Source organism: Corvus kubaryi, unplaced genomic scaffold, assembly GCF_017639235.1.
Source record: "Corvus kubaryi isolate FWS band 111438036 unplaced genomic scaffold, C.kubaryi_AGA036_p1.0 split3-37173, whole genome shotgun sequence".
In the NCBI taxonomy this organism is placed as follows: Eukaryota; Metazoa; Chordata; class Aves; order Passeriformes; family Corvidae; genus Corvus; species Corvus kubaryi.
Genome location: NW_024582085.1, coordinates 1,075,628 through 1,101,905, shown reverse-complemented (window position 1 = coordinate 1,101,905; position 26,278 = coordinate 1,075,628). Strand labels below are relative to the sequence as shown.

Below are 26,278 nucleotides of genomic sequence, written 5' to 3'. Positions count from 1 at the left end.
CACGAGGCGCTGCGGCCGCGGGGCCGCCGCGGGAAGGGCCGTGCGCGGCGCGGCGGCAGCAGCCGGGAGGGACGGGGGTCCGGCGGCGGCTCCGGGCTGCCGGCTCCGTCCGTCCCTGTGTGTTTGGAGCGGAGGAAAGATGGCAGCGGCTGCACTTCCTCTTGCACTTTCACCCCTGGGGGGAGGAGAAGGAGGGGGCGATACCACCCCCCCTACAAAAATCCAGCGGGGGCCCCCCGGCTGCTGCTCCCCGACCAAGCGCCGCCGCCGCCGGCCCCGGTTCGGGCCCCGCCCGCTTCGACGCACCCTCACCACCGGCGCCGCAAACTTTCCTCTCTTCTTTGGACGAGAAGACCCCCACCCTATTCACAGAGACCCCCCCTCCAGCCACTCGGGCTCCCCCCCTGCCCCCCCGCTTCCTGCCCCCCTCCCTCCCCGCATCCGCCAATGCAAGAGCAGCCAGAGCCAGCAGGCCGGCCCCCACCCCGCCCGCCCGCGGGGGCTGGGGGCTGCAGTCTCCCCCTTCCCCATCACCGATCCTCCAATGCCGAGCCAGCAGCGAGGCCCCCGCCCGCGGCACACGGGGGTGGTGGGGCTGCGCTTGCCCCCTCCCCCAAATATCCGGGCTGCAGCTCGCCCCCCAGGCCCCCCTCCCGCTGGAGAGAAAAGGAGGGGCCGGCGGGGGGGGGGGCTGCTGGCAACCTCCCCCCCTCCCCAGGCACGAATCGTCCAATGCAAACCCTCCCGGAGCTGCAGAGGCGCAGAGCGGCCCCCACCTCCTCGGCTCGCCTGAGGAGAGCCGATCCCAGAGGGGCCAGGGGCTGCAGAGCTGACTGGCCTCCCCCCGGTCTTTCATTGCATTTCTCACCCCCACCCCCCGTACCACGATCAACTCTCAGCCTCGCTAGAAGAGCGAGGCGCCGGCATTGTGGGGGAGGGAAGGGGTACAGCGGGAATTCTTCCAGTGCGAAAATGCCCTTCCCTCGGGAGCAATTGGGAGGAACGGTAGCCGCGGGCCGGGGGCTGCGGGAGGCACGGGCACTTCACAGCCCCAAGTGCGTCCATGTTGGGGAAAGTACTGCCCGCGGAGCCCCTCCTGCGCACCCGGGGTTCCCACGGCACCCGCCGCGCCTCACGCCCCAGCGCGGCGAGGCTCCCGCTCCTTCAAGTTACCCTTCCCCGGGCCCAGGTTAAACGCTCCAAAATGCATTGCCGAGTTCACTGCACGGGGCTGCCTGGACTGTTCTAGTGCTGAATCTTCTCTGTGTGCTCGAGGTCTCTCTATGCTATTTCAACATCATCATCATCATCATCATTACTCATTTGCAGCTGAAATCTGCTTTCTGTCTCAGAGAAGAATTTTTCTCTACTTTGAAGAAATATCTCACACACACACATCCCCCAAACAGAGTTCTTTGTTTTGTTAAGCAACACTTGGAAAAAAGTGTACAAAGACACTTTTTTGCATTTGTAACATCAAGTCTAATTAAGAATGCTTGGACCACCTATTCACGATCTAATATCGTCACTTAAACTATTCTGTGGAAAATACTGAACTTGGCACATGTGAGGGCATCGCAAACTACAGAGCCTTCCAAAAGCTCAAACCCAGCACTTGAATTAAATAGTGGTGGAACTGAAAAAAGCATTCTGGGTACTGATGTGCAAATGAGTGCACCAAGCTTCCAACTTCCAAAATATTACATTAACACTTAAGGCCACACAGTGCCCTCAGCCTGTACACCAGATTTCTCCTGATTTTGATAGGAATTGTTTGTCTCTACTGCAGTCAGAATATTACCAGTAACTTTTTATTACTGCATTATGTGTGCACACACCCTGATATGAACATATACTTTGAGAAATTCGAGGTGGAGTGGTAGCAATGCTGACAAACCCAGCTTAAATACACCCTATTATATAGATAACACAGTGCCCTTACTCTCTTAAGTCTGTGTGCCACAGACACACGAGTTGTACTTGCTACAGTGGGGAAAATGATTATGTTTAACTCACTAGCCAGGCTGCAAGCACGCACACACACACACACACACACACACACGGAGCAGTTACATAATCTGGAATTTGCTTATCTTTCCTAGTGGCTGTGGACAGTTGTGTGCCTTTCCCCCAGTGGTTTGTTAATTTGCTTTCTTTTAGCCCCCAGCCTCCTGACATGGTTCCTGCTTGCTATTTCAGTTCCCTCCTCGCGTGTTCTTTGTCTCTCCTCTAAGCAGGGGGAGGGGGGTCCTGCCTCTCTCATAGCACTTTCCTCAGAACTTTCCCCAGTTGCCACGGAATGTTCTGGTTTCAGCTTCCAGCCCTCCTTTTTAAAAGACACTATCCAACACACCTCGCTTGCTTCTTTAGGTAAAAGCTCAAACAACCCCAAAGCATGGCTGTTTCTTGGCAAGTGACCCATTTAGTTGCGACGAGGGTGCCAGATCAGCACACTGGGAGCTCACACTCCGAGTAGTTGCTGGATGCTCATTCAAGATGACCACCAGCACCTTTCACCCCCGGGTAATCACAAGGACACTGACCCAGCCCTTTGCCTTGGCTCTTCAGCATTCTGCCATGGCAGTGGCTGCAGCTCTCGTCTTGGTAGTTACAGTCTTTGTACACTGGTTTCCCACACCCTACAGCTCCACCAACACATTTAAAGGACTGCTGCTTAGAACATTTTCTGGTCCTGTCTCAGAATATGGGACTATTGAAGTAGCCACTCAAATAGCAATTCTTATAACATAGCCAAATTTCTTCTGAAAATGAACAGGAACTAAACACACTGAGCCAAAATTTGTCTTATCACTATGAACAGACTTATAAGGTGAAGTTCCCTAAATTTAATGTGATGACTAAATGCCATTTCTCCATACATAACTCCGTAAGCAGACAGGAATGATTACCTTTGAACTCAATTACCATCACAACTAGCTAGTTACCTTTGAAGACAAAGTTCCAGATGATGTGATAGAAAGTTTTAAATTTCAATTTTAAAATTTATGTTTTCTGTATCCAGTTTTTCCTCCCTTTTTCAGATGATTCCTAATCTATTTTCTTTGATATCTTCTGCCCTGGGATGTGCTGAACTTCTTTGAATCCATCTCTCTTTTAAATAAAGGCATTTTCCTCAGCTACTTTATTCAGCTTCTCACTGTTTCCTGTCTCACTTCTGCTCAAGGGAATTCCTGAGGTGTCCATAAATGTTTTGCAGCTGCCTCGTGCCTGCTGAAGCACTTTGATTGGTATTTCAATAGTATTAATAATCCTCCTTTTCTCTGGACATGTGTGTACCATTTGGGACTGCACACTGTACATTGCTCGCTTCACTGCAGATCAATTGCTACTGGCCTTACTCAGAAGTGCAGGCCTTAAACTTGTGTGCAAATATAGGACGTAACAAAAGACTGTTACAGTTGAATCTATTCAAACATATTTGGGTATATGTTAATTAGAGTTGAGTCATACCTATTTATTCGACACTCAACTTGTGAATCCGTGCAGGTCTTGAGGCTACTGAAATTTTTCAGAATAGTCCCATTATTATACTCTTTAAGAAGGTTAGTCACTATTTCACATGGATTATAATATTAGCAGAGACATTTGTGCATAGCACTTGTGCCAGCTAATCAGTCATATGAACCATTTCCTTTCTATGTGTGTTCCACAGAATACACAACACTGTGCAGTTCACGGCACACTTGCAATTTCAGTGAGTAGCTGTCAGTTTTTCTGAGCTTTCACTGGTATTTTAATTAACTGCTACTGATATAACAAACAATTAATTCAGCATTCATTACTTACTAGGTTGATTATTACTTAAATTTAGTTTTTAAAGCTTGCTCAGTTTTTCATTTGGAATCATCCCATGAGAATGCCAACCCTAGCAGCAAGGATTCTCAGACTTGGCGACAGCAGAGTTTCCTCTGTAACCCAGATGTGGGTTTAGTGATTTGTCAGCTTTCTCCTCTAGAAGCAGATGAAAACTCTTTAAAAATACTCAGTACCCCCACAAAACCGACAGCAATAGGATGGTATATGATGCTGTGGAAAGTACACAGAAAGACTTACTTTAAAAAGGGAAAACAGCACTGTTTGTTTTTCCTCTTTTTGATCATTCTCCAAACTGCACTCATGTGCTATGTAGTCTATGTGTTGCATGGCAGTCCATGACAAAGTCTCGGGAGCTGATGCTAAACTATACAACTTTTAGTTGTTATACTAATTTTACATAGTCTTGGAAGCCAACCTTTGATACCTAATCTCCCTTTTGTTCTTCCTCATTTCTTCAGTCTGCCCAGTTTAACTTATTCTAGACTGCCTGGAACCAAAGCAACCTGACCTATTCAAAACAAGATTGCCACATTAGGGATCTGGGCAACATGGAAATACAACCTAGGATTCCATCTCGTTGACTCCCAGTGAATTAGGCATTCATGCCTAGCTAAGCAAACCTGCCAGACAACTTTTTCTCCTCAAACATACATTACAATACAACCCTAAATATGCAATGCAAGTGACAAAGATTTGGTATTTACAGATTAACAGCTGAACTACTGTGTTGTCCCCAGGAAAATTCTTCCCTAGATAACAAGTAAACTGGCATAAAAAAAAGTTAATCTTAGAAGACAACTAGGAACGGCTACATGTGTACATTTTACAACATTCAAAAGAAACACAACTTTCTGTCTATTGCCTCAAGAGTTAATTAAGATGTGAATTGCATCAACTCTCAGAGTCACTTCACCTCAGGCAATCAGTATTATGCTTCCATTGAAGGTTCAGTACTATGGATATAAAAAATCTTACCTTTTGATAGAGGGTTTTCAAGATCTCTTTGCTACAAACAGGCATGAAGCTGGCCCTTAGTCAACTCATTATAGCTCATTATAGTTTTGTCTCCTCTTCAGCATGAGCAGTTCTTCCCTGAAATACAATAATAGGGTTAATTAGCAGCTAGTTCTCAAATCACAGTACAATTCATAGGGTAAATTTGCAAAACTGTAAAAATTTTAAAAAAACCAACAAAAAACCAAACCAAAAACCCACAGAAAAACCACCTTAAAATGAACCAATTCTCTATATGCCTTAACTTGCAGTTACCCTTTCTTCATGAGGAAACTCTGGCAGGTTGGTTAGAGTCCCACACCCATAATTCTTAAAATCATAAGTACCCAGGTCACCGTTATAATTCGATACAGATTTTTCACTGGGCTGGTGATCATTTCTGAGAGGATATGAAACTTCAAGACCCTTGCTTCACCTGAAATCATTATTTCATTTCCTCCCTGTCACCTTCTCCCCACTTCCTGAAATCCTGCAGAAATCCCACCTCTGATCTAGAAATGCAGTCCTGTAGCAAGCCCACAAACACGCAGCATCAGCTAGTTGCCAGTTTAGTCTGCAGCTTCTGGCATGAGGTAAATTACCAAAACCACAAGTGCTGTACTACCAGAGTGGCTCTTAGACTAAAATGACCTTCTCAGTGCACTGTGAATAAACTTGATATCCAGAAGTAATTGAGTTATTTATTAGAATATGAAAGAGGGGGACAAAACCCCAAACCTAACTAGGTGAGCATGCACTGCTTATTTTTAACAAGGTACTTTATGTGATTTTAATGAAGCATACACAAGTTATCACAATTAATTTCATACTCACAGTATTTACCATGTATTTTACAATGATAAATTTTACATGGTTATCCAAACGACTTGTAAGCCTCTTCTCAATAGAGGTCATTTGCATCTCACCATCTCATGTAAGTAAACTCTTACTCAAGCTACAATACTGGTTGTTTTAGAAAGAATTTGACCCATAATGACGTAGCTTACTCAAAACTGGTAGTTTGACATAAAACCCACTAAATGCATTAGCTCCTAAGCATTCCTATGGAAGTGAGTTACAGTTATCATACTTGCAGGGCAATGATATGGAAACATGAAAGTTTCAATCATTCTGTGGCAACTGCACATTCCTGTTGTGCAAAAATAAAACTGAAGCACAAGTAAAGGAAATTACTTGCTCAAAATCAGTCTCAGCAGGACTGGAGTGTGTAGAATATGAATTTCTGAAACCCATTTTTCTACAGCCCCCCATCATTCAGATCTTGCTGATGAGGTATGCACCATTTTAGTCACATTCCTGTCATTGTAGCTTGATGAAACAAACCATTTTTTTCCCCAATCACTGATTCCATACTGTGTCATGTTCCTTAAGTGTTTGATGAGACAGCCTTTACATCAGATGCAGTCTTTGTCCACTTGCTGAATACCCTTTAGTATATTGCTTTCCTTATCTTATTAAGAATATTATTAGAAAAGTGCTGAAGTTATATACTTCCAGTTTATCAGTTAGTCATTCATATGGCTTCTTAATCATTTGTGGGTTTTACTCCAGATCTGAACCTTCATTCTGTGTCATCTGACTTGATAAGCAGTGGGTCCCAGGGGAGATTGACTGTTGTGCAAGTTACAGCCTTTGGAAGTGTTCCCCCTGTTGCACTTCATCTAGATTTCCTAAACGGAATTATTGCAATTTAAAACCACACATATACGTTTTAATCAAAAAGGTGGCAATTCACATACTCCATCTTCCATCAGTGCTCACAATAAAGCTCAATTAACCTTTCGAGCAGATCTCAGTCTCTTGCATCTCCTTTCATTTTCTCTCTGGTTCTACTGGGGGCTTTTTTCTCTCCTGACATTATATCCAATTTTCTATTAATATTTTCCTTGATGTTTGCCTTCTCTGACTGACTTTTTTTTTCTTTTTCTCTACTAAGATTTTATCATTTGCAATCTATTTTCTAGTTTTGACTGCAGTCCTCAGGGGACATAATTCATCCATTCCCAGTCACCCACCCTTCAGTCATTTTTTTCTTTTCATTGTTGCACCTTATTTCCCATGGTCAGAAGCACCCTGTTCTCTAAGCACCACATCACATAAAACACCTTTATATTAAAAAATTCACAGCAGTACTCACAATAAATAAAAGTAACATTACCCTATTCACAACCTGGAAACAATCTCTGTTGAACAAGCCTTTCTGAAGCTTAAAGATGGTGCTGTTACAAATTAATATAAGCTACTTTAAATATCCTAACGAATTAGAAAGTGTTAATTTGGCTACCAAAAACCAGGCTAATTATCTTTATTAATTAAATTCTTTCTCCCTTCAGGTAATTAAAGACAATACTTGACATGAAAGGAGTTTTTAGGTGCCTAAATTCCTTATAGCCTTTGCTTGAGTAACTTTCAGAGAAAAAAAGAATTTAAGAGCTTACTGAGCAGCTGTATGTTAAGAACACTATGGAAACATAAACCAGGAACACAAGAACCAGCCAGTAACTAAATTTTCAAGCCATGCATTTTATTGACATCTTTGTTCATTCAGCCCCCACTTTGGAAAATAATTTTAAGTTAGACTCGGTTTATGAGATTGGGAGTGAGTTTGTAAGAACAACTAGCAACAAGTTCTGAAGTTAACCACAATCTACTGCACAAAAGAGGGGAGGTCTTAAACCCTGAGTGAGCATTCAGAATTTGTATTTTTCTCCATGTTTTTTCCTTTTACTAAAAAAGACCACAAATGTAGACTGATTGTATGGCTGAATTCAGTTGAGGCATAAACAAGTCCAACTCCATCTAAAGTAAGTAGGAAAAAATTTATACCAGGGTCAAATCTCTGTCCCATGTTGGAAAAAGATATTGTTCACAAGGAATAATTAGAAAACCATGAGCAAATATACAGTGGTAGGTGCATTTATATTTACCCTAGCTTATCTGAACTAACGTTACCAGGAACAGTAATCCCATTTTATTTGAGATTTTATTTTAGTAAGGTCTGTATAAGCTTATATTAATGACAGTTCCTACTATAAAGAGTTTATGACAATAAAGGCTGCTTTTTTGATTAAGATGGGATAAGAAGGGAAATGCAGGCAGAAAGAGACCACAAATAGCAATGTGGTTCCCATTGCACTAGCGCTCTTTTTTTTTTTCACTGTAAGTTAAAGAAGGTTTAACGATTCCGTAACAATTCTATCACCAAAACTGTTATAAGGTTAGTTAAATTTTGTCAGTTGTACCGTACTCAGAATTCTGTCTGAAGATGTGGCAGGTGCGTCTGTAAGTCCTCACACTATGGGCTATGGGGAGTGTATTTTTAGTTTAAAAAAAAAAAAATTAAGCTTTACATTTAGGTACACCATACAAAAACAGACTTTGCAATAAATTGAGGTAGAAGAGCCTTCCTGGAAAGGATACTGAATATGGACAAAAAGGTTTCTATAAATATTCGAATTCAGACAAAATATGACACGGAAACAAACCTGGAAACCAAAATCCTGAACAATGATTAAATTGTATTTCCTTGTCATAAAAATACTTTTAATTTGAAATCCAATTGTTTGGCTTCTTGTGAAACAGCCAAAAGCTGGAAATACTTGGCATTTTAAAGTTTGAACGGGCCATTTAAAAAATCCTTTCTCTATTTAATTAGCCTGCATTCAGTGGAGTTAGAGATGTCCCTGGGGCAAAGTGGTACGGCCAGGGCTCAGCTGAAAGGAGCCGTGAGAAAGCTCCAGCATGAAATCCCGGTTTGACAAAGCACCAGCTCGGGAAGGATCCGCCGCGGGCGCTGCGGGAGCGCCGCCCGGTCCAGCAGCGCTGCGGAACACGGAGTGCCACAAACACACACCTGGCCCGAGCGCGCTGCGCGAAGGACCGCGGAGAGGCTGGTCCGGTTTAACCCCAGGGAAGGGCACACGCCACCTCCCCTCGCGGGCAGCGAGACCCCCGGCTCCTGACACACCTGCGGGGCCGCTGCCTCAGCGCACAGCTCCGCTCGCACCATTCTCTCTCACAGCTTCTCTCGGCGCCGCAGCCCGGGTGCCGCTCACGGCAAAGCGCCTCAGCCTCGCCAACACCGTCCCCGGGCCCCCGTCCGGGCTCTCGCACAACCCGGCTCATGCCGGCTCCGACAGCCCCGCAGCCGCCACAGCCGCCCTCTGCCTCGCACACATCACACGGACACTGGGCACAGACACACACGGATCTCCCACACACATATTACATGCACGCGGGTCTCTAACATACATGGATCTCACACACGCAGGGATCTCTCACACGCACGGACCTCACAGACTCAGATCTCACGGATACACGAATCTCTCGCACACACTTGGATCTCACAGGCACACGATCTCTCACATACACTCGGATCCCTCACACACATGGACCTCACAGGCACACGGATCTCACACACACATGGATCTCACACACGCATGGATCTCACACACGCACGGATCTCTCACACGCACGGATCTCTCAACACACATGGATCTCACTGGCACATGGATCCCTCACACACACGGATCTCACTGGCACATGGATCCCTCACACACACGGATCTCTCACACACATGGATCTCACGCTCATTTCTCCCTCCCACTCGCCCCTCGCAGCGTTGCCCGCTCTTTCTGTGAGGCAGCGCGCGCTCTGCACACGGCCCAGGGCGCCCTCCGCCGCGCCCCCCCAGGGCAGCGCGCGAAGGCGGCGGCGCGCCGCGGGTCCTTTCCCGCCCGCCGCCGAGGCGCGTGCCCGCCGCCGAGGCGCGTTCCCGTCGCCTCTCGCGAGAGGTCGCCACGCGCGTGCGCGGGCCCGATCGGTGCGGGAGGAGCGGCGGCACTGAGGGGCGGCCGGGCGGGCTGGGCCTGACGCCACCATGAGTGGCACCCTGGCCAAGATCGCGGAGATTGAGGCGGAGGTACCGCACCGCTGCCCTCCGCCTCCCTCGCGGCGGGCCGGGCACGGAGCGCCGAACGGGGCGGACGGGGGGCTCGGACCGGAGAGGGGGACGGCCGCTGGGCCACGCGGTGAAGGGGTGGCGGGGCCCTGTCCCCAGGCGTCGCGCAGGGGCTGGGGTCGGCAGAGCCCTCCCGGTGTGAGCCCTCGGTCTTGTGCCCTTGCAGATGGCCCGGACGCAGAAGAACAAGGCCACCGCCCACCACCTGGGGCTGCTGAAGGCCCGTCTGGCCAAGCTACGCCGGGAGCTCATCACCCCCAAGGGAGGCGGCGGCGGCGGCCCCGGGGAAGGTGCGTTATCTATGCGGGTGCTGTCGAAGTGCGGGAGGTATGACGGGAGTCGATCTAACGTGGGGGCTCTTGTCCTCTCAAATCATGTCAGATTATCTGCTAAATAGTCGTAGAATCACAGAAGGGTTTGGATTGGAAGCGACCTTAAAGATCATTTCGTTTTACCCCCCTGTCGTGGCAGGGACACCTTCCACTAGATCAGGTTGCTCGGAGCCCCATTCAACCTGGCCTTGAACACTTGCAGGGATGGGGCAGCCACAGCTTCTCTAAGGCAACCTGTTCCATCCTCACTGCCTCTTGTCCTACCCGGTACAAGATCTCTAACCATGATTTGTGGCCCTTCCTAGGGCTGTGGGGTGGAACCCTTCCTGAAGTTCAAATGAAAGTGCTTTTGTATTTCGGCTCATATAATCTTTTATTTGCAGAAGTCTTAAGGTTTTTACCTGAAGAAGCGCCTTTGCAGCAGCCACCTGTTCTTATATAAAGGTGTGATTTGCCTAAGCTGCAATGCCTAAAGGGAATGCTACACTTACACTCAAGTCAAATACAGTCCACTGTGAAGCTTTGCAGCCAGGACTTTATTAGACAGGTACATGTCATGGAGTGTTAAAAGACAAATTGGTGCAAGGCAATAAAGATTGTGAACAATCTGTTTCTCACTTCCTTCTTCTAGGAAAGCTTACTTGGCTTTTGCTCAGGCAGTATTAAACATAGTAGTGTGTCTGCTGTCCAGAACATTAGAAGATAAAAAATGTCAATCATTAGACAAATATTTCTACTCCTTATTTGTAGGTTTTGATGTTGCAAAGACAGGTGATGCCCGCATTGGGTTTGTGGGTTTTCCATCCGTGGGGAAATCTACTCTTCTAAGTAATCTTGCTGGTGTGTACTCTGAAGTGGCAGCCTATGAATTCACTACACTGACTACTGTGCCTGGAGTCATTAGGTACAAAGGAGCAAAGATCCAGGTGAGCTCTTGTGTCTGTGAGGGTAAGATGGGCTATATAGATGCTGTGCTGTTAGGGTTGAGTGGTCTGCCCTGACATAGGCAGGTTAGAAGTGATGTGTAGAAGTGCTTGAGAATACCTTGGAAATGTTTCCATGAGGTATGGATTTTCCCCTGCTTTTCACTTTGCTCTGGGAAGAAGTTCTGTGGTAGTTTTAATTATTGCCTATGAGATGATCTGTTCCACTGTACCAAATGGGCACATGGGATAATACAGTATATAACAATCAAGTGGGAAACAGTCTTGTCATAGTTTGTTCAGATTTGCAGTAGAGTCAGCTGGTTTGGAACGGTAAAAGTAGGATTGATTTAATCAAGAATACTTTTCTCATATGGTACTTTCTTCCTGTGAACAAATAGCTGCTTGATCTGCCAGGAATTATTGAAGGTGCCAAAGATGGTAAAGGCAGAGGACGGCAGGTCATTGCAGGTGAGTATATTAGAGCTGGAGACAGCAGCCTATCACTGGTTCATTTAACACAGTACAGGAGAAGGGTTGAATCACTCTTTCTGATGTCTTTTAAAAGCTGGATTGTTTGCTGGACTTGAGCTGCCTGCTGAGAAGCAGTAGCTGCTTTCATATTGTTGTTTTCAGTTCTGGCTTTGTGCACTTGCTGGGTTTGTGTCCTGCATTGACACTTGAGTGAAAGTACATTGGAAATTTTGCAGGCAGATATGATCGCGTCCTAAACAAGGCTGCTGTTTTCATTTCCTCACCCAGTTAAGTGTCCTCAGTCTGGTGTCTGAATGGAGACAGGAAGATGTTTTCCAGCCTCTGTCATTCTTACAACATGTAAAGATCTGTCTGTCAGTGATGCTTGGCCAGCACAATAAACTTCAGTCCTATACTGGTATTTAAAAATAACCAGTGTGCTGGCCTTCAGGGTTTCATAGTGTCATCAGTCCACCGAGCCATATTGTGGTTGTTTTGTCTCAGGTTGTGTGAGCATGCTTTTTGTGAGATGACTTTCTTTTTGTAATTCTTAGTTGCTCGAACCTGTAATCTCATTCTGATTGTTCTGGATGTGCTGAAACCCCTTGGCCACAAGAAAATAATTGAGAATGAACTGGAGGGGTTTGGAATTCGTCTGAATAGTAAGCCCCCCAATATTGGCTTTAAAAAAAAGGATAAAGGAGGCATTAACCTTACAGCCACAGTAAGTTGGAAGTTTTCTTTAACCAAAATTAAAAAACAAATTGCTTGAAGAAAGAGGCATTTGTAGTTGATATGCCTGGGACCATTCTGTGCTGTGACTTCTTTAGGAGCTGAACTGCTGTACTGTGCTGCTTAGTTAGTTACTTTCCTTAGAGGCTCTCCACACCTCTCCTGGAACCTGACCACTTCATTGCCCCCAAAACAGAGCCTCGGTTGCTTTCCACATTTAACAAGTTTGAGATCCAAAGGAGAGTGCAAAAACTGTGTCTTACTTGGTGGTTACAATGTTCTTCTGGAGAGGATTGCTCAAGAGTTCCAGGCCTTGCAACCTGTTTACCTGAATCTTTAAAAGCATAGAGATAGCCAGAGATACCAAAAATCATAACTCTGTGCTCTCAGTACCTGAAGTGTAGATGTCTGGGCTCTGAACTAGTAGATACGTGGGTTTGTATTGCATCTGGTCCCAAACTGAAAGGAAACACTGCTGCTGAAATGTCTGATTGCATCTCTCAGTGGGGCATTAATATAAATGAAGCTGTTAGGATTTAAATCTGTTTTTCCCTCTCCTCAGACCAGCTATGGTGAAATCAGAGTCAAGTCCAATAACTTAAAATGCATCTATTCTTTCTAGTAATGTATATGCAGTGGTTGCTATGTGAGAGCACTGTTAATTTTAATACTTGATTTGGCTGTTAGCTCTTCCATTCCTTAATACTGCGTCTGTCTATGTTCAGTGTCCTCAGAGTGAGCTGGATACTGAGACAGTGAAGAGCATCTTGGCAGAGTATAAAATCCACAATGCTGATGTCACACTGCGGAGTGACGCCACTGCTGATGATCTGATTGACGTTGTTGAAGGAAACAGGTATTGTTGGCTCCCTGGCTTTGGCACATATGCAGTCTGTATTACAAAGAAAACAATTGACTTTCAGGTTTGCTTCCCAGAGCAGCTGAGCCAGCAATGTGGCATCAACATAGAGATAAGCTTTTTAAAAATGTTCTTTCTTTCCAGTGAAGGTAGCAGTATGCTGCTGTCAGGTTGTTCTAACAATTTCTTTCTTTTTGCAGGGTTTACATTCCATGCATTTATGTCCTAAATAAAATTGACCAAATTTCCATTGAAGAACTAGATATCATTTACAAAGTACCCCACTGTGTTCCTATATCCGCTCATCATCGCTGGAACTTTGATGATCTGCTGGAGAAAATCTGGGACTACTTAAAACTAGTCCGAATGTGAGTCAAAATTGCTGCCTTCTGTGGAGTTAAGTGTAAGGCTGAGACTGAAAAAGGTCTCAGGAATGGATGAGGAATATTCTATAATGCTTTTCTTCTAACTGGTGTTTGCTTTGTAACCCAGAAATGGTGCTCTTCTTAGCTGTTGTGTGATAGCCACAAGTGCTCTTTTGAATTTGTAGGGGAATTAAATGAGAACCTTGTGAAACCAAGACCAGAGCACATGTTAAAAAATTCCTGAAAACATGGAACTCTAGTCAAACTTAGTGGTAACATTGTGATTCCAGATGTAATCATCATTTCAGTCTGTCATGGATGCAGCTCTCTTAACAGAACTTAGTTCTCCATCTAGAATTTCAGGTATTTTTACTACAAATTATTCCAGATTTACCTCATAAGTCTTACGCATTTTTGGATGAACTTATGAATGAATTTACTAATACTCATAATACAATAATTGTTGTCTTTTAAATTTATATCTATCTTCTTGTGATAATATAGAATGTATTGTAAAAAGGGATTTAGTGGGTTTAGGTATCTGTGCTATAGATTTTATCAGGTACTTTTTAAAATATATGTTGAGATTTTCACAGAAAAAAAAAAGGCAAGTTGGAACCATAATACTAAAGATGTTCTTTTCCAACAACTATTGGCATTTGGCTTTTTTTTAAGCACCTTCAGAAAGCTCACAAGTGAGAAACCTTTGCCGTTACAAGGGAGAACCTGCTGCAGCCACTGCTGCCCAGATGCATTTTCAGTTTAGGTCTGCCAAACGTTTTGCAGTGTATCCATTGTCACCACTGAAGCAGCAGGACTTGGCACATGTGCTGGGGGTGACAGTGCAAGTCATTGATGAAATATCATTATGGGTTTGAAAAGGTTTTGGTATTGACTGATAGTTCCATCTGTGTTACAGCTACACCAAACCTAAAGGGCAGCTCCCAGACTACACCTCTCCTGTGGTGCTACCTTACTGCAAGACCACAGTGGAGGATTTTTGCATGAAGATCCACAAAAATCTCATAAAAGACTTTAAATAGTAAGTGTTATTGTAAAAGAATATATAGAATAGAAAATAACTTGCATTCAGGTATATTATCTTCCTCTAAACTAGAAGGGAATAACAGGACTTTTTTTTCATGTTGAATTGAATAGATCTGCCTATGACAATCAAACTTAGTACTTCAGTTGCTGTGTTTGATGGTCTCATGCTCTTTCCTACATAAAGGTCTTGTGTAGAGAAAAATTTATTTTGCTGTTTTAAAGTAGCACTATACACAGCATTGCAAGCTATTGTCCCATACACTTTGGTACTTGGGACAACTTCATGCTTTGTTTTGATCTGCTTGTAACCCTGGTTCACACAGACCACTCAGCCAGGTACTTGTAGGAGAATAAAAATAGCTCTGAAGCATTGCTTTCTGTATTAGCTTTGTGACAGAAATAGCTGCTGTTCTGCTTGCATATCATACTTCTAAGCCTTTTAAATTTGATTTTTCTTTCAGTGCACTGGTCTGGGGTTCATCTGTTAAACACAACCCTCAAAAAGTTGGTAAAGACCATACCCTTGAAGATGAGGATGTTATTCAGATTGTGAAGAAATAAAGTTATTCTTACATGGTTTGTTGCTGTGCCTGAAATTTGTCATTAATTGTAAGTGACAAACCCCTCCCCCCCAATTTTGATTTAGAAATGGCCTTTTATTATAGTACCTTGCTGCATGGTAAAACTGATGTTTCTGGCCAATTTATACTGCAGTGTCTTGTTCCAGCAGAACTTACAGATGAGCAGCTCTCGTTAAGTGACTCACAAGGGCAAAATCTTACAAGAAGCTTTGATGGCAGGGATGAGGTTCTGCTGCATGTACATGTCTTTCCAAATCAGAAAAAAGTTCACACATCAAGAATTATTTTGTTCTAAGTTGGAACAAAACATGAAAAGCAGAGGCTAGAGAACCGTATCTTATAAAACTGCTAGAGGACAGAGTTCCAGCTGCCTTAATCTGAAAGTGTTTTTGTTGGAATACTTCAAGGCTATTAATAGTCCTGCAGTTGTGGAAAAGCTGGTCAGTTCTGCTCAGGAGCAGTTGCTTTTTCAGTTGTTTAGACTAGTGGAAGTGAGCTAGCTGCTTGTGTCTGTATGACTGAAGGCTTTTAAGTTTTCTTAAGAGAATTTCCTGCCTAGCTAGAGAAGTACATAGCTCTTAGAGTAGTTCTGTTGCTTAATAAAGATGAAGAAGCTTTTAGCTCATGTCAAGAGTGCTATCAAATGCATCAGCCTCTAGCATTTGCTCTCCTACAAAAAGGAACTAGGGGTGTTTAATTATAGGGGTGTTTATTTAGCTGCTTCAAAAACACTCCCCCTCATGTTATTATACATTCAAGAAGACAAAGTGATTAGAGACACCCACTCAAGCACTAAATCCTTAGAACAGTGGATGCTATTCAACCTGGTAGGGAAACATCCAAGCCTTGATTGTACTCCAAGCATTTCCACATGTACTTTTTCTAGATCTCTGCGTAAATGAGCTGAACTGCTGCAGGTGTGCTTGGGTTTATCAGCCTGAGTGGAAGGGGCAGAAGATGAGGCTGTTACTGAGACTGTGAGGAAAAGAGCAGTGAAACCCATTCACAGACTTTGTTTAGAGCTGGTTAGTTTTACAGCTTCTAATACACTGAGCCTCATTCCTCACACTTAACTGTGACATTTAAATGCAGCAATTCCATCCTTGGTCTTCAGTGAGGCCAGTTACTCTTATCAAAGCAGACTGATCCTCCCCACCCACAGACTAATTGAAGCTCAACTCAAACCTTGGTTCCATCTTACCCAGAAGAATAATTATGAAAATTAATCAATATTCTGACAATTTAGTACAAGAAAATTGATACAGACAGCTGGTAGAATCAACTTTATTTACAGAATGTTACTGGGAAAGTGTCAAGTTAAAAAAGTATGAAAACAATCTTACAAGGACAAGCTGGTGATTGCATGTTTTACAGGGATTGTTTTAGGAACAACCACTAGAAGTATAGGTGACCTCCAACAGCTTCCACGTTGGAGATTTCAGCTTGCTATTTCCATACAACACTGTCTCTGCTGGACTGAAACAAACCCACCACAGCACGATGGCAAGGGTTACAATACAGACAAAGTGATGATTTTTTTTTTCCTGCTGCTGGTTTTGCTTTCAGTGAGACCTAAGAAAGAGCAAGTCTGTGAGAATTCTGGTTTTACTTTCACCTCTTAAAAGAGCACAATGGTCTAAGCTAGGTAGAGGACATGACAGCAGTACTAGACTCAACACAAGTGAGGGAGTGAAGTGAGGAACCATGCAGAAGGATGGAAGAGAACATTTAACTGTTCAGGGAAGTGAAACAAGCTTAAAAGGAACATAGTATTTTAAAACAAGTATACACAGTAAGATCACAAAACTACCCCATCCTCCCCCTTTCAAGCCACAGAACAAGACTCCAGAGGCAGGTTTCACAGTAATCGCATCACCGGATGCACACTAGATTCGAGGACAGTTCTTGGGACTCCCTTCTATAAACAACACTGAAGGCAGTACAGAATATTCCACAGCTTTGACTGAGGAGTTGAAGGGTGAGGATTCCAAGGCTCCATTTTGATGACCTTTAGTAACTGGCTTGAAAGATTAAAACAAGGAAAAATACTGCAGCTAAACAAGGACCAGCACCAGCCCTCTTGAAAGAGCAACAACCAGTAGGTACCTACAGACTGAATTTCTGGCTTTATCATGACTGCACCAGATCCCATCCTCAAGGCTTTTGAAGACTAAACAATTCTCTCATTTGGTGGCAAGAGTCACAGGGAATCAGACCTTTGTTACATAGACAGCAAGATGTGGGCTTTTACTTTGACACTTTAGCTACACTGAGTGCACAGTACTGACAGAAAAATATGAGAGGGAGACCTAGAGGAGATGAGCAGCAAGAAAAGGCAAAGGAACTTCATCCTGTTCACTCACACTTAGGATATGCAACTTTAATCTTAAAGAAAGTCCCACACGTACAATGGAGAAAGGTCCAAACCATAGGCACAACTAAAGCTCAACTGTTATCAGCTACTCTTATGTACAGCTGTATAGCTTCAAAAAGGCTATTCTAGGTGTGTATGTACAAAAGATTGTTTATACACAAGTCTGTACAGAAGGGTCTATACATGTAGTTTTCTGCAGAAGGAATCCATAGCTGCTACCTCTACACTAGAGAATATCAGCACTTCATTCACATATCTTACAAAAACAAACAAAAAAAATTAGACACTTCCAGGATTAAACTGGCTTTGTCGTGCATCTAAATTTCTTCAAGCTTCGCTATCCAAGCCATTATGGATCCTTTAGTCTTGATGCAGACATGAGACCAGGACAGGTGCCATGTGCTTTAGTCTCTCAAAAAGAAATTTTGCACAGAGTGCTAAAAATAAAAGCCCCAAAAAATCAAACAGAGGTGAAGTCCTGACTATGGACATTTTCATCCAGTCTAAAGAATCGCAAGTGTTCCACCCAGTGGTCACTGTTCACTGCCGGTATTCCAGTTCATCTACACTGATGACTTTGGATGGCATGGATGGAAGAGGCTGCTGCAAGACATCTGAACCAAACCATTTTGCAAGGCCAATGGGAGAGCCACTTCTCTGGCTGGGGCGATGGTCAAGCTGTGTGTGCCCATGAGATAATCCAGTCCGAGGCAGCACATTTTGAGGGGTTGTTTGTGCACCAGCAGGTGATCCCTGTGCTCCAGAGCCTGTGAAATGTAAAGCTATTAGAGGTGGAATAAAAACCCAGCACAGATTTGCCCTCGAACTATCACCTGATAAGGCACATGAGCTGAATGTGGCTTTTATTCATTCTGAGCCCCAGGAAGTCCAGGTAGCACGTGTTTATTTTCATTAGTACTCCCATAAATGGCCTGACATTGCCAGTTCCAGACACAGTATCACATGGGTTTGAAGGGAAGACCAGGATCAAATAGCATTTCCCTGGAGAAGGTGGGCGGCCTGTGGCCCAGGAAGGCTGAAAGCCTGCACACATGCTGCAAGAGTCAGATCTGTCAGCAGCAATATATGTTCTGAAACCAAACACTTCACTTGGACTTTGTTCTGGCAGAACAGCCTGCAGTGGCCCAAACCACCTGAGACCCACACAAGGTTAGTGATTATGAATAACTAAAGTAGCTTCCTGCTAGCACAGGATACTCAAACCCCCAGGAAGTACAGCACCTGGACAGGCTCATCAGCCTTCTAGAACTCACACTCCTGGTGTCTGTTTTAGCCTACCTGATCGTTGTAGCTGCTGTTGCATCATGGCGAGCTGCAAAGGTGTCCCCGAGCGTGGATTTAAGATGTGATGGCTTGCTGTTGGTAGTGGATAAAAAGGCTGGCCAAGGATGGGAGCAGATATTCCCTGCAAGTGAGACAGGTCCACTCCAGGAGGAAGCATACCTGTTGAACATGAGCAAGAAAACGTCTTACCTGATAAGCATAAACTCAATGCAAAACAAAATATATGTATTTAGATGGGTTGGAATTTACTGTCTGATCTTAAACATAAGTTCTGATATAATAAAGACTACCAGTAGTATCAGTTTGTGCTGTTCCTAACACAAAGTCAGTCTCAAAGAGAACATGCATGAATAGGAAAAAAAGTATGGATTACCTGCTTGCAGCAGAGGAAGATGTTGTGGATGGACCCCCTGTGCCATCATTCTCTGGACCAATCCTGGGTGCAGTTGATGAGCAGGCCGTACAAGTGGTACATGGGGAACAAGGGGTACTTGATGAACAGGACGAAGAAAAGGGCCTCCTGGTACTGGGGAGGCCATTGTAGGAGTCTTCCTACCAGCTGATTTGGGCCTGTAGTCTTGCTCTTTGGTGCAACGATTTGCTTGGGTAAGAGGTGTGGAACATGCAGAGCGTTGCAGTGCAGGTAGTTTGGTACCTAAGGTGGGCAAAGTTCCTTGATCTGCATTCTCCACAGAACTAGACAGTAGGTTATCTGTAGCTAGAATTGAATACAGCTATTACAGTCCACAGCTAGAGATGAAAATTAAAGCTTAATGACTGGATTTGATAGTTAAGATTCCAGGACTAGCTGAACTGTAATCATATATATTGAATAGTAAGCATCTTTTTTCTGGATGCTTCTGGCCAAATTATTTCAAAAGAGTAATGAGAAGGAATATGTTCCACAGAAATCCCTTTATAGGAAACCTAAATTAGACCAGAATCAGCAGTAACTCCCCTTTTAATTCTTATTTTTCCTTTTTCTTAGGAATTTTGAACTGGCAGCATGGATGACTCAGTGCCAAAGGTGATAGGAGGTACAAGAGATTCTCCCTAGACAAGATTATAAATGGGAGTTGTGCCAAAAATCTAGCTGAAGGTGGTTTTTCAATTTAGCTGTGTTTGGGGGTTAACAGCAGCCTTCTATGTCTGATATCTGCTTAGCAAGATTTGGAACACTAAAGCACCTCTAGAAGCTACTTCCACAGACCATCCAGATGAGCCAGACAAGGCCTAAAATACCTTGGCATCAACTACTACCAGTGGAGGTGTTTCAGTTGGACTGCTACCACAAACTGCAAGCTACCTCTGCCATTACCAGTGCAGAAGCACAATGTCATGGCCATTGGCCATGTCAATCTGACTGGGTCAGGCAACTGGTGTTGAGCATTTCCTTTTAATAGCCCCTTACATCACTTTGGGTGACAAAATGCTTCCCTAATCTGCTACACTTAAGAGCTTAATTGGTCTCAGCTTTGACTGTTCAGTTGTCTCAAAAGAACTCTAAGATTTCAATTACTGGTATAGAGAGCTATGGAAGCATTATTGTTACTGTGCTTGTTCATCAAGAAAAGCTGCAAACAGTTATGGTCCAGGCCTCTCAGTGTTGCTCAGAAATTGACAGGAAATAGGGATTAAGCCCCAGCACTACTGTAAGAGTGCACTTGGGAGTGTACCCCCCCCTCCATAGCTCTAGCCCCTCCTCTCATAGGCTCCCTCACTTCTACACCCTCCTCATCTCCATGCATCAAGAAAGTCTAAAGGTAACCTGGGTGTATTATACGCTGAGACAATCTGCGTCTATTCCAAATCCCTTTTGTTTGTGGTATTTTAAAGCCATTACAATACCTTCATTTGGTCTCTGATTTTCATCTTTAACATCACTGACTTTCATTTTCCCAGAAGCTGGATCCTCTTTGCTTTTCTCCTTGCTCTCATACATCTTGCGAATCACCGAGGTAGGTGTGAAGGAAGGAGACAGCTGCAGAGAACACAGTAAGAAGCAATGCCTCACCCAGTGCTCATTATCCAGGCCACAATACCTCAGCTGTGGGTGGACACCAATTCTAGCACATCCTTTCCATTTAAAGCTCTTTTAAATCATCTTCTGTGTGCCCATTATTTTACTTCCCCTCATTTCATAGCTTTATTCTATAGTTTAAGCATTTCTCTTTAGCTTTTTTGGAAGTCCAATATCAAAATCTGCAGCTGTTCTCAAAGTTAAATGTACCTTAACAGGCTTGAAACAAAATAGCTGAGCTGTAGTGTAAGTTACAGCTGTTTACTCTTTGCTATTGGTTCAAAAGAGCAGCTCCATAGGAATTCCTATAGAGCTGCTTCATCTGCATTAACTCAGGGCTGATGTTCTGCAGAGGACTATTGCCTCATTTGGGTTTTCCCCAATTTATAAGTTCCACAGCACCTGTGGAGCCACTCATTTGGAATACAAACTCATATTACTTGTTTCATTTGGCAGGTGATAGTCTGTGTCAGTCCTGAGCTGCAAGTACTTGACTGATTAACTGGAAAATTTAGATCAAAACTGCATTCTACACAGTACTGAAGGCAGAGAGGCAACAGGTCAGCTTTGAGATTTTACTCATTTTGAAAGTGACCCTGGAGCTCCTAAGCATTATTTCAACCCACAGACACTTAGGTCAAACACTGCATACCCAAACACCAGTGTTCTCTGAAGCATCTCATGGCTTTCAGCACTTGTCTTCTGAAAACTTAAGCACCAAAATATGATGGCTTGAGTTTTCATAATCACCTTCATTTAGTTTCAGAAGATGAGGTCAAGGTAACATTAATGATAATTCTTCAGTTTTAGATAAGACAGTAGTCAGAAAACACTCTTTTCCAAGGTGAAGACATCCAGTTAAACATGAAGTGTAACTCATTCTTGTATCATGTGGACACAGATACAATATGAATAAGATTAACTTGATGGCCTCCCTTTCTCCCATCGATTACCATTGCTATAATTTGGTTACTGCAGATACTTTTACAGTTCTCCCTACAACCACTGTACATCAGGTACTGACCATGCTTGTAATGGATGCTGCAGGGGCTGGAGAAGATGCATTCCCTCTGTGTCCTGGTGCAGGGGATTTAGTCACTCGCTGCTGCCTGTTAAGGGACAGGGAGTCAGAAGAGATTCTTGCCACAGAATCAAAGGCAGTATTGCCAAGAACCAACGCAATCTGGAGTGACTAGTGCTAATATCTAGTGAAAGACAATATTCACATTAAAAATCAGTTAAGAGCATATCCCTTAAATTTTGCAGTCAGGTGCTCACCTGTTTCTGTAGCCATCTCTGCTTTTGTCCATTTGTGGTTTACCAAAGCCATGCTGATAGAAATTTGCTGCATGTATGGCCAAGTCATGTGGGAGTGCCAGTCCCTCTAACGCAGCTTGCTGTATCTCCAGGGGACTCATCTGAGGTAGAGTTGCATAAAGAACACACAAGTCAAAGCCTGTATTTGGTTGGGGTTTTTTTAAGATACTGAAGATTGACTGCTATAGCCACTAATGTCTTCACCAGTGTCTGCCCACCAACAGTCTCTGTTTTATTAACAGGCAATAGAAGTTTCAAAAAATCTTGTACTTTAGATACCCTTAGATGGGCCAAATTGCAATGAGGTTTTGAGACTGTACTAAATTAGACTTTGCATCCTCACACTCAGAGTAAACTTAATGAAGCACAAGCATCTGGATTCAACAGCTTAGTGTTTCCACAAGTTAGTTCTAGACCACAGAACACAAAGAGATGCACATACATTAAGCAAAAAGCATGTCACCTAACCTGTGCAGCAACTGGGCTCATGGGCTTCCTTACACCTGGAAATGGATCACCAAGCAATTGTTGAGAACCTTGTCCAAAACCTAAAGAATATTTAACCCATTATATTTATAAGTACTAACAGTTTCTTTGGATACATAGAATACATATCCCAAAGTAAAATAATTCTACATTGATTAAGGATTCCTTGCGAAGACACTCAGCTCACCCCTTAAATCCACACATCTCTTCCCTGTCACAGAGCTGAAGAGCTACAAAGGAGGCTGCTGGTAGTGTTTTGTAATGCAAATGGCCAAGTAGACCTTGAAAGTTATTCTTACACAGTAGCTGAGCACATTATTCCACACCAGAACTCACTGTGAGGTCTGGGTGATGAATTTCACATTAGAGACAAGTAAAGGGCACTTTGCACTCAAAAGGCAGACACTGCCCTAGTTGCCCACCAAATGCCAGGAAGTTCTTATAGTTCTGAAAAGCACTCTTAAAAAAACCTCAAGTAATAAAACCCCACTTTTCAACCAGTCTCACCAATGGGTGAAGATATTCTGTGGCGCAGGTAATCTGCAGAAGCAGCTCGTGTTGGGAACACAGGTGGAATGGGGGGAGATGGGGCTCTTTGTGTCAGCAAAGAGGCTGCAGGTTCCAAACCACCTATCAGGCCACTTAAGACATTTGATGAAGCAGGTCTGGTAATGGGTGGACCAAGGAGTTCCTAATACGTAAAGAAAGAACATTCAAAATATGACCAATTTACACAAACAAGCTCATTTTACTACACTGCAGGCTACCCTATTTATAGCAAGTTAGGGACAATGGGGACTTGTACAACCAGATACACCAATCCTGGTTTGCCCAGAGTTAGGCACTCAGCAAGCCTTTGATTTTCAAGCTGTGATTACAAGAAATAGCATGACAAGACAAATTTTTAGGTAAACTGATCTAGTGCCTGGCTCTTTCTCCTCCATAGTATGATGTCAGACTACTGATCCCATAATTGCCTTAAATGCCTTATTTTCAAATAACTTTTGTTTTCCCACTGAGGATATGCTTTTAAATAGTTCCCTCCCCCAGTAAGAATACCTGCAGAATATTCTTTGATAGAGGCTGCCCTGACATCTCTGGAGGTGACATTAAGTGGCTTTCAAGGCTCTGCTAAGAAAATGAAAATGCTGTAAATTAGACATAGATACAACCAAACTCATTAAGAGACTATCTACATTTATCTCAGTTACAGAAATAATTTCACCTGCTTGGTTAGAACAGTAGTTTATGCATCAGCCAAATAAAATTCCAGCAAAGTTAAGGGCTGAGCTGGCTCACAGATCTTCCCTAGCTAAGAAAAATGCCCTGTGCTAGACTGCATACAGGTGTGCCTCATTCAAGTTTGGGTCAAATATATGAATTTATGTAATTGTGTAAACTGGAGATGGAACATTTGGCCAGTGGTTAACTGAAAAAAGGCACAAACTCCAAAGTGTTTGTGTATTAAAGAAATTAAATAAGATATTCTTCTGTGCATTAAAATTGCACACTAATGTAAAGAGACAGCCAGAAGCAAAAGTCTTGATTTAAGTCTGAAATCAAGCTGCAAATTCTTCAAAGGGCAAATTTACATTCTTCACTATCTTTCAGTGAAGTGAGATGAGTCTAAAAGTCCTTGGGCATAGTTTGGCAGGAAAAACGCATGCTTTAGACCTACTCAGTTGTTAGAAGTATTTTCTGGTGCCAGAAGTATTTACTGACAGCTTCTGGGTCAAGCATACTGTTTAGGCAGTTAGTGGCAGGATGAAATTTCATCCTCCAATCCCTTGCAGTCTAAACTTTACTATCATCTGTTGTTTAGTATTAATCTTCCAGGTAACGAGTATTCAGTTCAGTTTCATCTTAGTACAAATGATGTTAAAAGCCAAGTGTGAAATAATAGATTGTTCACTGACATACCTCTACTAAACAAAAGTCACTAAAAACATCTGAGCTTCAGGTAAGGGTTGGCTGTTATCCCCCTGTTAACACAGGTCACAAGAGCCACTGGCTGCTACTTACATTGACTTTGGGCTGTGAAGGCAGAGTCCCGCTTGCCTTCATGCTGCTGACGAGTTTGTTAAATGCAGTCATATCTCCATCCTTCTTCATCTGTCTGGAGCCAGTGACATTCAAGGCTTCTTCCATTTGCTCAGCCATAAAGGGAGTGGCAATTTTCCCCTCCTGATCCACCTTCAGGCCTTTTAGCCCAGCTTCAACTTCCTCCACTGAAAGTACAACTCCTGAATGTGCTGAGAAATACAGGAGAAATACTGGTAAACCACAGTTCTGTTCTCAATTGAGTTAATAATTCTTGTGCAGGTGTTGAATAGGTTGTTTGAAAACTAGGAACAGCCAAAACCTTATTGATATTGATCAGTAAATATTTTGATATTGAGCTGTCAAACCATGACTGACCTGTGTTTAGACTGACATGCTAATATATCCAAATTCTGAGAATTGATATGCACAAATACTGCCATGTAAGACTCCACAAGAACCTGTTTTGGCTTCAGCTACTAAGTTCTCACTATTTTTCATTTATCCTGCAAGACATGTTGTTACTACATTTTACAACTTTGCCTGAATTTAACAGAGAATATTTGTGTGACAACTGAGTTGGTTCTTTTTCAACTAGCAAAGTTTCATTTATCTTATACTCCAGGAGACCAGATGGTTTTACAGCCACAGTGCAAGCCATGTCAAATTGTCCAAAGCTATCACAAGTAGAAAGAATACATACCTGGAAAATCTAGATACTATAGAGACTCAGTTACACACTTAAACTCGGTGTGTATAAAGTTTGAAGCAGATTTTTGCTCAGAAATTAAAGCCTCTATAGAAGGATTTCACTGGCATAACCAGCATAAGGCACAGTGCTCTCAGCAGTACTTTTTCCTGTATATGCATATCTATATAAACACCTACTGGTGCCCAACATCAAAGCTAAACATGCTTTATGGACCAGCTAACACACATCACAAGGTATGACACCTTAAAAGAAAAGGAAGAAGAGACAGAAGCATGCCATGGGTTGCAGATGTTGACCCAAAGAAGTAAGATTTACTGGAAATTTGGGCAAGAAGGTGGAGAAAAACTATGATGTAGACATGCAGAATGGAACATGAGTAAATATGATGATGGTGGAGAGGAATTGACCTGAAACCTCCACAACACTCGAAGAACTGTACAGCATTTTATGGGAATACAGAGCCCCACATCAGGTACTTTTGAGTGAATGGAAGCTTCCCCACAGATTTTTATTCCTTCATCCTTGGTTTGTGAGGATCAAAGTTGAGAAAGTTTTTAGTAGGAAAGTCAGACTAAGCAGAACAAAAATAGAACTACAAGTCTCAGATGGATGCTTAAGAATATTTGCAGTGCTTAGATGCTTTCTTTCCTAGCTGCTTCACACTAATCACAGGGGCACCACCTTTTCTTCAGTCCAGTTTACATGGCAATACATGCTGCTTGCCAAAGAGAAACCAATTTGGAATTAGACCTCAAGACTCCACAGAACACATGCATATTGTCCACTCTGTGCATGCTATGGGCCCAGACATGCAAATCCCTAACCCGAAAAAAAAGAGAGAGGAGAGGAGAGGAAAAAAAAAAGAGAGAGGAGAGGAGAGGAAAAAAAAAAAGAGAGAGG

At 43.3% G+C, this 26,278-nt stretch overlaps 2 protein-coding genes across 8 annotated transcripts in view; one reads left to right on the top strand and one right to left on the bottom strand.

The window, feature by feature from the left end:
- The first annotated feature begins 9,637 nt into the window (after window positions 1–9,637).
- On the top strand, window positions 9,638–15,122 carry DRG1 (developmentally regulated GTP binding protein 1). Its single transcript, XM_042015212.1, has 9 exons — window positions 9,638–9,772; window positions 9,978–10,101; window positions 10,894–11,069; window positions 11,468–11,537; window positions 12,095–12,264; window positions 12,998–13,128; window positions 13,332–13,499; window positions 14,416–14,538; window positions 15,005–15,122. Exons 1-9 carry the CDS (start codon window positions 9,731–9,733, stop codon window positions 15,102–15,104), a joined length of 1,104 nt encoding a protein of 367 aa, XP_041871146.1. The 5' UTR covers window positions 9,638–9,730; the 3' UTR covers window positions 15,105–15,122.
- A 1,270-nt stretch (window positions 15,123–16,392) lies between these two features.
- EIF4ENIF1 (eukaryotic translation initiation factor 4E nuclear import factor 1) overlaps window positions 16,393–26,278 on the bottom strand; it is a 20,515-nt gene continuing 10,629 nt past the window's right edge. For 2 of the 7 annotated variants that reach the window (XM_042015136.1, XM_042015133.1), the window contains 10 exons: window positions 24,649–24,878; window positions 23,686–23,757; window positions 23,134–23,317; window positions 22,609–22,688; window positions 22,102–22,241; window positions 21,848–21,932; window positions 20,652–20,784; window positions 19,177–19,521; window positions 18,798–18,962; window positions 16,393–18,265 (listed from right to left, as the gene is read on the bottom strand). In XM_042015136.1, the coding sequence (XP_041871070.1) occupies window positions 18,039–18,265; window positions 18,798–18,962; window positions 19,177–19,521; window positions 20,652–20,784; window positions 21,848–21,932; window positions 22,102–22,241; window positions 22,609–22,688; window positions 23,134–23,317; window positions 23,686–23,757; window positions 24,649–24,878 (1,661 nt within the window). In that variant the 3' untranslated portion in view covers window positions 16,393–18,038. The remainder of the gene's footprint in view (window positions 18,266–18,797; window positions 18,963–19,176; window positions 19,522–20,651; window positions 20,785–21,847; window positions 21,933–22,101; window positions 22,242–22,608; window positions 22,689–23,133; window positions 23,318–23,685; window positions 23,758–24,648; window positions 24,879–26,278) is intronic. The other 5 variants (XM_042015132.1, XM_042015135.1, XM_042015130.1 and 2 more) reach the window with 5 other exon arrangements.